This window comes from Chinchilla lanigera, unplaced genomic scaffold (genome assembly GCF_000276665.1).
Source record: "Chinchilla lanigera isolate Chin_1 unplaced genomic scaffold, ChiLan1.0 scaffold00049, whole genome shotgun sequence".
NCBI lineage: Eukaryota > Metazoa > Chordata > Mammalia > Rodentia > Chinchillidae > Chinchilla > Chinchilla lanigera.
The window spans coordinates 12,794,734-12,807,384 of NW_004955450.1; the positions used below are offsets into that span (position 1 = coordinate 12,794,734).

At 46.2% G+C, this 12,651-nt stretch overlaps 1 protein-coding gene across 1 annotated transcript in view; it reads left to right on the top strand.

Annotated features, from left to right (window-relative positions):
• The window catches only part of LOC102010966, a 21,456-nt gene extending 9,175 nt beyond the window's left edge, over positions 1–12,281 (top strand). Inside the window, exons 3-6 of the mRNA XM_013518835.1 lie at positions 23–609; positions 722–820; positions 3,211–3,365; positions 12,010–12,281. Of these exons, the coding sequence (XP_013374289.1) occupies positions 23–609; positions 722–820; positions 3,211–3,365; positions 12,010–12,037 (869 nt within the window). The 3' untranslated portion in view covers positions 12,038–12,281. The remainder of the gene's footprint in view (positions 1–22; positions 610–721; positions 821–3,210; positions 3,366–12,009) is intronic.
• Positions 12,282–12,651: the final 370 nt, after the last annotated feature.

The window sequence follows — 12,651 nt, forward strand, 5'->3', positions numbered from 1 at the left end:
GGCCCCGGCGCCGGGGGCGCAGGAAACGCGTCATCACTCGGGGACGGCGCGCTGCGGTGGGCTCGGCGCCGCTCGGCTCGTGGGCCGGCTAGGCTGCAGCTCTGGGGTCCCCGGGGTCTGTGCCCCGCCGCGCGGTGCGGGAGACTCCGCTATAGGAAGGGGCTGGGGGGCGCGGGCAGGCCGGGTTCCGCAGGGTGCCTTCCGGGGCGCCGGCCGGGTCCTGAGGCAGCGAGGACCTGGGGCGTGGGGGGCGGAGTCCTCTGCAGCGACCCGGCTGCTGGGACCCCGGGCGGCAGCTCCGGACCCCGGAGCCCCCTGGTAGAGGTCGCTGAGGATCGGGAGACCGCTGGGGGAATGGGGGGCAGGAGGGGTGGACTGCACTCAGTTACAAATGTTCTGCCTCCTGCCGAGCGCTGGGAGCATCAGTTATGCCCTTTGCCCCTTCGGTTCACGGTCTCAGGGAGGGGATGTGAGACGGCGCGGCGCGATCTGAAGGTTACCACGGGGGCAAGGAGCCTCGGAAGGCGCGTTCCGTGGGATCCAGTTTTTAAATACAGGCGGAAAGACTGGACGAACAAGGCCATCATGCTGGCTCCGTCTCAGTGTTCGGTGGGATTGTGATTTTTCTCTTTCTGCTTAATTCTGCTGTCTAGTTTTTCTGTAAGAAATACATTATTGTTGTGGTTTCGGGGGGAAATTAACTTTTTTCTTCTCGATACAGAACAGTCAGGATGGACTTCAAGAAAGCACATTTCTTGAGTTACTCAGACTTACCGTATTTCTTGAAGCACGAAACTGCTGCACTGTAAATCTAAGAAAGGTGATGTTGTAAGTTGAAACTGCCTTGGGGCTGGGGATTTAGCTCAGCGGCACAGCGCCTGCCTGGAAGCTCAAGGTCGTGAGTTCGATTCCCGGTACGGCGAGGGGGAGGGACTGTCTTGAAGAAGTCTGCTGAGTCGAGGAGCGTGGTGGCACACACCTGCAGTTCCAGCACTCAGGAGGCTGAGGCAGGAGGATTGTTGCGGGTTCGAGACCAGCCTGGGCTACAAAGTGAGCTCAAGGCCAGCCTGAACCGCATAGCGAGACCCTGTCTCAAAAAGACCAAAAAAAAAGGGGGGGGGCAACTAAATGTTAAAACATTCAGAGCAGTGAGGTGCAGGTGTCTGAATACCTGCACGTTCCTGATTCAACCAGCATCATTCGGGGCTCTCTGAGACCACTTTTTCCCTAGTGAGAAAAAATAACAATCCCAGAGTTCTTTGCTGTTACTGTCCTGGCTTCATACTGAGACTTTGGACACTTCCTTATGCAGTGCTCAGTTTCTGTAACCACTATCACGGCTTGAAAGCCACCTGCTGTTTCTTTAGAAAAGTGAACTAATCATTCTATGACTACTCATACATTTTTGAATAACCTCCCCAAGAGATGTAAAATTAATTTGATCGATAACCTATAGTAACTTCTCTTAAATTGAAACTCTACCCTTAAACTTGAGAAAACGGTCGTCCTAGTCGTCCCCCGTTCCCCCCATCCCCGTCCCACTAGGGCTTCAGCTTTTTTTTTTTTTTTTTTTTTTGGACACAGGGTCTTGCTGAGTTAAGAAATTGCCAGGCTCTAATCCTGAACCTGCCAGAGTGCTGCGATTATAGATGAACACCACCACACCCTGCATGTCTAAATTTAGAGTCAACTGTCCGTGACCTGAGGCTATACCAGTCCCAGAAATAGTTGCAGACAAGCAAAAAAAAAAAAAAACTATTTTAACGATGTTAACATTTGGGGGATTATCTCCACCCAGAAGAGGAAAACATACTGATCGTTTATCTTAAAGCACCTAGAACCCTAAATAGAGTGTAACTGTGTCTAAGCAGTTTGTCAAGCCTTTGAAAATGGCCCTGTTTCCTACTGAGCAGATCCCACTTGAAAATAAATACACTGTGAACAAAATGTACCAGTACGGGGCTATATTTCCAACACTTGGACAGCTGAGACAGAAGGATCACAAGTTTGAGGCCTGGGCCTGGGGATTTAGCTCAGTGGCACAGCGCCTGCCTGGCAAGTGCAAGGTCGTGAGTTCAATTTCTGGTAAAGGGGGGCGGGGGACGGGACGGACTGCAAAAGTTTGAGCCCTGCATGGGCAATATAGTGAGATCTTGTCTCAAAATCTGAAAAGGACTGATGTGGGCCGGGGATTTAGCTCAGTGGCGCAGCACCTGCCTGGCAAGCTGGTACCAAAAAAGTAAATAAATAAATGAAAAATAAAAGGGAGTGATGTTAGTGCAAAGGCTTTGGGTTTGATCCACAGGAACACACCACACACACACACACACACACACACACACATTTTGTATAATAAATAATGCAGTATTTGAGGAAGTAAAAGAGATCATTTCCAAATCATTTGAAAAAAGTACGTCTATACTGGGCTACAAAGTGGGCTCAAGGCCAGCCTGAACTGCATAGTGAGACCCTCCCTCAAAAAGACAAAAAAAAGAAAAGAAAAAAGTATGTCTAAGGACAACACCAAAAAAAGCCTACTGTTTTGCCACAATGAGATCTGTAATTACCAAATTAAATGTTGCTGGTGCTGAAGAGTGGAATGCTGAGATTCCTCCCTACCCTGTTCCCCCCAGCCTGAGCCTCCGGCTTCCTGTCTGCTCCTGCATGTAACTGGAGTCACAGTTGCTGGGTTTTCCTAACTGAGCAAGCCCGACTAGGTCCCTATTGAAGAGCACAAAGAAATTCCACCAAATGTTTCATTCTACCTTTGTTTGTAAAGTCATATTCTGTGCCATATTAAAATATTTTCTTGGGCATCCTTGATACAATACACCAAGAGTTCATGGTTTTCCCCGCTTTCCAAATGCTTGTATCCTTTCCCTGGAGCAAGGTGAAGGTGGAAACCACATTTTCTAAAAATTACCTATTACAACCAGTGATAAAAACAAAATGATCGGGTTTCTATTCTCATCTGACATCATTAGATTTTTGGAAATCTCCCCATTTCTTTTCTAATGATAAGTTGTAAGGAGTTGCGGTCCAGCGTGTTTCATACGTTAATTTTTTTTTGTTTTATTTGAAAGGAAAATACTTGATATTTTGCAAAAATTAATATATTTTAGGTTCTTACTGTCTAAATGTGAAGCTTCATCTCATTCCTGACTATTCAGGATGGAGCAATACATATAAATTTAACTGTATTTTTCTTAGCAGGAAATTGGTCGTACAGACTCAGGAAATGATCATCATCAATACCCAACACAGGACATGCTTGAGATTAATTTTTGTTCGCATGTAGTGTATGAAACACACTGCAGATGGTTCTCTAATGTGTCTGGAACAACATACCATCTAGAAGACTACAAGTAATTATTTTGCTAACTTGGTTTTATTTTTAATCCAAATCATAGTTTGGGGCTGGGGATTTAGCTCAGCGGCAAAAGCGCCTGCCTGGCAAGCGCAAGGTCGTGAGTTCGGTTCCCGGTACCGGAGAAAAACCAAAAAAAAAAAAAAAAAAAAAAAAAAAAAACCAAATCATAGTTAATGTAGAGTGAATTCTGTACAAGTCAGAACGTTTTTTTTTTTTTTTTTTTTTTGGTTGATTTAAGAAGACATGTTTGGGTAACAATACTATGATTTAAAAATCTATTTAAAACATTCTTATTATGACCCAGGTATGGTTGCACACACCAGGATTTCCTGGCATGCTGGGAGACTGAGGCAGAAGGATTGAAAGATCTAAGGCGGCCTGGGTAACTTAGTGAGACTATGTCTGCAAACTAAAAATTAAAAAGGGGGTAGGGATGTACCTCCGTGTGAAGGCCCTGGGTACAATCCCCAGTACACCCTCCCAAATATTGTGAATTCTCAAAATTGTTTTATTAAATATGTGACTTCCGTTTTTTTGGTCACTTGGGATTTTTGTTTGTTTGTTGTTTGTTTTTTGAGACAGGGTCTCACTGTGTAGTTCAGGCTGGCCTTGAACTCACTTTGTAGCCCAGGCTGGCTTCAAACTCAATGATCCTCCTGTCTCAGCCTCCCAAGTGCTGGGATCACAGGCCTGCACCACCATGCCTGGCAGCCAATTGCTCTTATATCCCTAAAATACGCAGAGTGATCAAAATATAGTGATTGGGTTGGGGATTTAGCTCAGCGGCACAGCACCTGCCTAGCAAGTGCAAGGTCTTGAGTTCAATTCCCAGTATGGAAAAAAAAAAAAAAACTACATTCAAAATACAGTGATTATTTAATTTTTTAAATTTATTACAGTAAAAGACACATTGCCATTAACTCACCTCAAAACATTCCCCCTCTATTCAAACACACTTATCCCATCATTCTTGCCACTTTTTGAAGCAGTTCCTGAAGTCTTCTTTCTTGAGTGTCTTTAGTTGCACTGTCATGGCTGCCTAGATGTCCTGAATTGATTCAAAACACTTACCTTTCATAGTCATTTTGACTTGGGGAAGAGTCAGAAGTCACACAATGCCAAATCCAGTGAGTGAGGTAGATGAGGACACACTGTAATGTTGTATTGAACCTGCCTTTGGTTGGGTGACACTCAGCAACAACATTCACCTTATATTTGATAAATATAGTATGGGGTTTAATTGAAGCGCCCTATAATTTGTAAAACCAGTCACAAAAGAGAACTTCCAGAACTGATTCAGCTAGTGGCAAAAATGATGGTATAAGTCTTTTCAAAGGGTGGGAAATATCCTGAAGGGGATTAATGGCAATGTGTCTTTTATTGCAATACATTTTTTTGTTGTAGTTGTTTTGTTTTGTTTTTGTTGTTTTTCTTCAGGTACCGGGAATCGAACTCACGACCTTGCGCTTGCGGGGCAGGCGCTGTGCCGCTGAGCTAAATCCCCAGGCCCTGCAATACATTTTTAAAAATTTATGGGGAACCCACTCAGGCCCCCCTCTGTCCTTCTCTTGGACAGAAGCTTTCTTTCCCTCAATAAATATATTCTGCTCTTAAAAAAATTTTTAAAAAGAATTAAACATCTGTTGTATATTTCAGTCACATCTAATATTGATTAAAATTGGCATATTTGGCTCTGGAGGTTTTAAAATTTATTTATAGGTGCCACAAAATTATTTTCAAAGGGATCAAACCAACTTTAATTTAACAATGATGTATTTATTGCTAGACAGAAACTATCATTGTAGGTCCACCTCAAATGGGATGGTTTTGTTCTAAACAAAGTAAGATGATTAGGTCATGTCGAAGTCATTATTATGTAAAGCAATCAACTAAAAAATAGTAAATGTTAGCAGATATGCTTAGATTTTTAAAATTTATTTTGGTAGTACTGAAGATTGACTCAAGCCCTTTACACTGAGCAATAGCCTCAGTCCATTTTTTATGTTTTAGTTTTGGACGGGGTCTTGCTAAATTTCCCAGGTTGGGCTCTAATTCACAATCCTCTTGCCTCAGCCTCCCAGAGGGCTGGGATTACAGGTGTTCACCACTGCGCCAGACTTAGATATTTTTAATGTACTTTCAGGGAGGTAACTGGTGATCTGGGGTTTACTTGAAGCACAAAGTAAATCATCCAGTATAATTATTACTTGCCTGTTTCTTTAAATCAGCTGAGCAAGCGTTCACTGAATTGGTGCCAGGCAGGATCCACTGATTTCTTTAAGGCCATTGTTTTTAAAGGTTTAAACAGTCTGGGGCAGTGGTGGGAAACCTATGGCATGCATGTTATTTGTTTTTCTTTTAAGACAAAAAGTGTTTATGTATGAGTTATTGTCTCTAAACTAAAACCTCAGTATTCAGGTTTAACTGTCTCGTTACTTTTCTCTCGTTGCTGGGACAAAATACCTGATGCCCAAAATTAAGGAAAGAAAGGTTTATTTAGCTCACAGTTTTTTGGTTTTTTTTTAATATTTTCTTTTTTGATACTGGGAATCAAACTCAAAGCCTCATACTTACCAGGCAGGCATTGCGCCACTGAGCTACATCCCCAGCCCTAGCTCACAGTTTGTGGAGGTTTCAGTCCATACTTGGCTGGCTCCAAGGCAGAGCAGCACATGGCAGAGGACAACAGTTCATGGGAGGGGAAAACAGCAAAGCAACAAGAGCAAAAGGCAGGAGCAGTGGCAAGCAGCCTGTTTCCCTCCCTTACGGTCTATGCAAACGGCCCGCCTCAGGGGCAGGGGTAGCACTCACACCCATAATCCCAATGCTGGACCATGAATCAAACACACACTCTAGAAGCTGCCCCCATGCCTGCATGAGGCTTTGGGGGGACACCCAGACACAAACCACAGCAGGCACTTTATAATAAAAAAGTGGGCTCTGGGCTATAGTTTGAGCACTCTAAATGGCTTACCGTTACTGATGCAGGCCCATAATGAGCAGCTGATTGTCAGAGCAGCTGATAATGTCACTTTATCAAAATGTCATATTGTCACTGATATTATCACTATAAAATATTGCCATGTGAGAGGTCTACACTTAGATAATAGTCTAAGTGTAATCTATTGGAGAAATGCCCCCCCTTGAGGAACAGAGCCCATCCACATTCACAAGAAAAAATATTCTCACCCAATCTGAAATTAATTATGAAATTATTTACTTTGTAAAACGCTAGGAAGATGGAAACAATCCTCTCTGGAGAGATGGGCATTTCCAGAGTCCAGGTGAGGCCCAGGGAGGAACCACCATGAGCCTGGGAGACTGCGTTGGGGGAGCTTTCCACGCATTGGGCACTCCTCCAGGAAGAGGCTTCCAGATGGAGATTCGCTAGACCGTTCACTCAAACTCACAGGCCCTGCTCCAAGGCTCCAGATGTGCTAAGCCTCTTCCAGAGCCCCAGGTGGTGATCACGCAGCCAGTGCAGAGAGCACACTTGGAAGCAGGCGGAAGGTTCTGAACTGCACGCCCATGCCCCCTGAGTACGACATAGTAGAGTTGGTTCATCAGGACACTGCTTGTCTCTGGAGCACTGCCTGAAGAATCACCAAGCACAACCCAGCCTGCTGTGGAGATGTTCGCATTTCTCCACACTCCAGGCAGAGAGCAGGTTTGGTCAGGAGGTTCTTTCTCAGACTGGACATCTGCTACCATGCAACAGAGATGACCCATGCCGAACAACAGTGTTCCCCCTGCCAGTCTGAGTTGAGTGACATGTCCTGCCAGGACTGCCGTCCTTCACCAGGAGCTCTTTCTGCCATTCTTTTTGTGTTCTGGGGATGTTTGGATCCATGATGGCCAACAAAATATGCAGTGATGGTGCAGAGCCGTCCTGGAGAAACAGCGCCAATGTGGGGATGAGAACTGGATGCTGGGAAGGAGCTCAAGGGCTTCTCAGGAAGTGGCTGGGGAAGTCCCTGGCTAAAAGCAGCAGGCGGTGAGGGACTGGTGGTGGATGACTTGCTGGAGGATGAAAGGTTTTGAGGGATATGGCAGCAGGAGGTGGGTGGCCCAAGAAACTAGTCAGCGAGGCCTGAGACCTGAAGAAGTGAGGAGTGACCGACATGGTGCAATGTTGGGAACACTGATCCACCCAAGTTCAGCGCAAGAAGAATCTCATTTGGGGCTCATGAGGCAATCATACCCAGCCTGCCTGACTTCCTCACCAAATCACTGACTCTAGTAGGGACCTTTAGGTGGGATAGTGAACCACTTATGAAGGGGGAAACTCCAAAGTGCATATGTGCAAGCACTTACACAAACTACCTGCGCTCTGTAGAGACCAGGAAACAGGCAGAAATATGGAAGGGACCTGAGACAGCAGTTTCTTCTGGCATGGGCTAGAGTGATGGAGACGCCTATGAAGCAGCCCTGAGCAGGACTTAAATTAATCCATTGGATTTTCATGTTCACTTGTGAATCTGTCCAAGGCCTAGTCTCCTTGTCTAGAAGTGGTGGACTCAGTAAATGAACCTCTGTGAGTCACTAATCCCTACTAAAACCTATAGTGGTGGATGACACTGGAAAGGCTCAAAGGATAAGACAAGTTCACAGCCAAGGACACCTGGGTCCAATCTCAACTAGATAAAGTCTATAGCTGCAATGTCACTGCTGGGTGGATGAATTTAATACCTCTCTTGGAGAAGTCCTTGAGTAAGTCTGACCTTCTTGAGGACACCCCTCCCTACTTCTGATAACCAAATAAATATGGGCTACCCAGAGAAGGTGTTGGTCATAGCCCTGAGAGAATCTTGAACTCCGTGAGAGGGCTCTGATCCTCCTGGAGCCCTGAAATCATTCCATTCCCCTATTTTTATTTAGCCTTCCCTGTGCACTCGTTTGGGAGACTGCAGACCTGATCAGCCCACAGTAACTAAGGGAAATTATTAACCCGATTCTAAGGGAACCCAAATTTGTGACTAAGCCATGAAAGAGCACCTGAGAGAAAAACTGTTGAGGATGGAACATTTTTTATTTGTTCTCAGATTCCAAGGAAGTGAGACAAGACTGGAAGAACCACTAGAACAGGAAGAGTGTCCCTGGTCAGAAGAGCTAAGGGACAGAGGACAAAGAGAGCAAAACAACAACAGCGACCTGGACCCAGAAAGAAGCCAAGCTCTGCTTCTCCTTGAGGGATCTGGAGTGGGACACAGCATGGGTGGATGGGACGCTTGGATATGCTTCAGGAACAAAAATGGTTGGATAGACAGCTGTTATAATTAACTAGAACTCCAGTGCAGTATTAGGGACTTCCTAGCAAACAGAGCTGGGTCATTTAATTAGATGTGTTCCTGGTATCTAGCCCTGTGCTAAGCATGAGGAAATCTCTTGGTACTTTTTTTCTGAATGAATAAACAGATGATGGGAGGTGTTCAAGCCAAATGACCTGTTATGTGAAACAAAATAAGTACCTTGAACTCTGTTCACCGCAGATGTTCCAGGGCCATCCTGCACTGATGTTCCCACTATATTTTTAATTTTAGCACCTAGAGGCAGTCCGTAGTTACTTGTCTATCCCGCCCACCAGCCCAAGTTTCCTGATAGTTTGGTTCATAGGGGACCAGGTCTTATTTATCTTCAAGTCCGCAGTTCTTATAGTCATGCTTAGTGCAAAGTACATGCCGAGCACATCCTAGTGCATGAATGGCTGCAGGAATAAATATTGTGTAAGTCACCACAAAACCTTTGTATTGACTCAGTTTGGTGCCAACCAAGCTGCACTTTCTGTGCCCCCACAATGCACCAGATTCTTCCAGTAATTTACATGGCTACAGCAAAATGAGCTGGAAGATTCTAGAAAAAGAAGAACTGCCTGGCAGGCCATGCTGCTATTTGGAAGGTGATGAGCACTACTTTAGGCTACAGTTGTGGTTTACCAGATAACCATGACATGGGCCACACACCACCAGTATGGTCTTGTGTTAGCCCCGATGGTTTCTCACCCATATGTCCTTGGTGGTTTTTTGGGAACAGACTCTGAAGCCATTTCTCCTTTCCACAAAATGAGCATGGTGGAAGCTACTTGTTCCTTCGGAAGAGGGCATGGCCTCCCACATTGCCACAGACAGAGAGCTGAGCAGCTCACAGGCTGAGGGGAATCTCTCCGGTGCCATGTTTTGATTCTGCTGGTTTTGAAGATTGAGATCAAAGATACTGGTCAGGATTTAATTCTTCTGCAGTCAAGGACTAATTTGGGGGGTTTTGTTTTCTACTTTATCTGGTTCTACTCAAGATTAGGCAGAGCAGTCCTGTCAGGAGTGGTCACTTCCCATGGGGGCAACTGACTGAAGAGGCAAAGGACCCTGAAGTGAGAGAACCAGGAAACGTGGCCGTGGAAGAGAGCACGTGGCCTCGGACCTGTCCCTTCGCTGTAACATCAGGATATTTCACTTCCGACTTCAATGGGTTGAGTCAAGTCACTCATAATTTCACTTCTGGATTTCTGTCATCTCTCTGCACACTGATAAAATGTATAATTGGTGCTGTTCATCTGAATTTATTGGATTTTTTTTTTCTGTACTAGGGATTGAACCCAGGGAGAGTTCAGCTGTATTACTGTCCCTTCTCTACATTTTGAGACAGAGTCTTGCTAAGTTGCCCAGGCTGGCCTCAAACTTGGGTTCTTTTCTTTTTATTTAAAAAATGTTAAAAGCTAACAAAACAAGAATGAAGACAAAAGCAAGACAATACACAAACAAAACGATACATGGCCTCAAAACAAAATGATAGGAATTAACAATGGTTGCTGCATTACATACTGTTATCTTCAACGAAGTTGCTCAGTCCACCAGACAAAAGAATGTAAGATTGATCAAACAATCAAAGACAATAACAAGTAATAAATAAAAAAAGCCAACACTGGACATAATGCTGAGCTTCACCATACAAGATGGCAGGAGTTCAAGAATGGTTCTTATACCGCCTGTCGTTTTCAGATCAGCCATTCTGATTACCAGATTCAAGCGTGCAAAACTGGTCAAGAAAAAATAACTTTTTTTTTTTTTTTTTTTTTTTTGCTTTTTGAGACAGGGTCTTCCTATGCAGTTCAGGCTAGCGTTAAGCTCACTTTGTAGCCTAGGCTGGCCTCCAATTCACAACAATCCTCCTGCCTCAGCCTCCCCAGTGCTGGGATTACAGGTGTGCGCTAGCACGCCCGGCGAAAAAAGAGCACTGACTGTTCCTTTCCATAAACCTGCCTCGGCCTCTCCAGAGCTGGAGTTACGGGTGTGTGCCACCACGTACATCTGGCTTGTCTGTGCCACCTTGCAGTTCACTGCTTTGCACATGACTTCTTCTCTGGGCTGGAGTATAAGCAGGCCGGGGTGCAGCTTACACTTTGCTGGGACGCTGTGGTGAGCACCGGAGGCGCCCCGTAAGTGCTGGTGGCTAACACCTGAGTCCCTCTCCGCCCGTCTCAGAAGCACGGAGGCGGGGCTGGGGCGGGCAGCTCCAGGGACACCCACGCTTGATGTCGGGGTTGGCGGGGACAATACCAAAGGCCAAGGGGAAGCAACCGTGCTGAGCCCCTGCCCCCAGCCCCAGAGCTCCCCTGGGATCTGAGGTCTTTGGGGACTGCGCGGCAGGCCACTTTTCCTCCGTGTATCTCCCAGTCCTTCCCCTTGCACAGGTGTGATTCTAAGAAATCCCCCGTCAGCTTCCACACGCAGATCCCAGAACCCTCCCCGTCCCCCTCCACTGCACCCCTAGTATTAGGTGGGCTCAACCGAGCCGGTGTCTGCAGGGCCGTGCCAAGGAGAGCAGCCCCGCCGCAGGAAGCCCTGCTCTCTGTCTCCAGGAAGGCGGAAGCTGACAGCGCTGCTGCCCGAGTCCAGGTCTCCATAGGAAAGCCAAGAACCGAGGAACTGTTCTCCACGGCTGAGGCCGGCGTGTGCCCGGTTCCCGCTCGCCCCTTTTCGTGCATACATCTGCTTCCTGGCGGCCGCTGGAGGAGAGGGACTGGCCCTAACTACATCGCTAAGATCAGCTGGATATGGAGCAGTTTGACAGCCTTCTTGTTCTTCTAAAGCCAGAGAAAACCCTGGGTTTTCAAACTGTTTCCTCTTCCCAAGAAAAACCAGGACGAAGCTGACTAGGCTGCGAGGGTCTGGGATCCGTCAGAGCAGAGCATATCCAGGTTTGGGGAAAGTCGGCTGCCGCCTTTCCTAATCAAGGGAGGCGCTGCTTTGGGCGATGGACACGTAGACTAGTCTGGGGATTTAGCTCAGCGGCACAGAGCCTGCCTGTCAAGTGTGAGGTCGTGAGTTCAATTCCCGGAACCGGAAAGAAAAAAAAAAAAAGGAATGCACAGGTAGTCTAAGAACGTTAACTTTGCACTTAGGAGCAAGTTGTGCCATTTTCACCACATTAATTTAGAATCGACACACGCAAGTACACACACACACACACACACACTTTACCTTGAGAGCCAGTTGTCTGCAATTCATCTCCTGTTCACACAAACCTTTCCAATGAATACTTGCTTCGATGATGCAATATCATTTCCTCTCCACTGATACTTTCTTTCCTTCAATCGCCCAGAGGAGCTGTGCCTGATTTCTTTTTCTTTTTCTTTTTTTGGTCAGGATCTTAGACATTTGCCGTGATTTATAGAAACACAGCCCTTTGAAGCAATTGGACAATGAGCTGCAGACTTGGGGCGCATTTCAATAATTCAAACATCGTCTGATACCTCGCAGTTCCAAGAGAAATGTACAGCTGCCAAGCCCAGAGAACTTCCTGCTGGAATTCTGCCAGAGAATAGAATAGCTCGCTGTGTCGGGGAGGTCCATCCTTGGGAGGGTTTGCTGTTTGTAAATTTAATAAACGACTCACATCTGCTTATAATATTATGGAAGTCTATGCAAAAAGGACTTCTTCCATAAAAACCCATTTCTAAAACTAGTGCTTTGTTTGCAGTGTTCGTAAGGGTACACGGGTGACACATCTGTGTTTATACTTGCGTTCCCGGTCACAGTGGGACGGGGCCGGCACTTTGAAAATCTTCTAGTTCTTCCTGTCACGTCAAATACTACTGAGGCCCGGAAGGGGTCAGGGGCTCAAGAGCGTGAGCAACGGAGTCGGGGCTCAGGGGGTGACACAGCCCATCCTTCCGCTCTTCTCCCTTCGCCCTGCTTCCCCCCCTCCCCTCCCCTCCCCTCTCCTCTCCTCCCTGTCCCACCCCTTCTTTCCTCTCTCTTCTCTCTCTCTTTTCTCTCTCTCTCTCT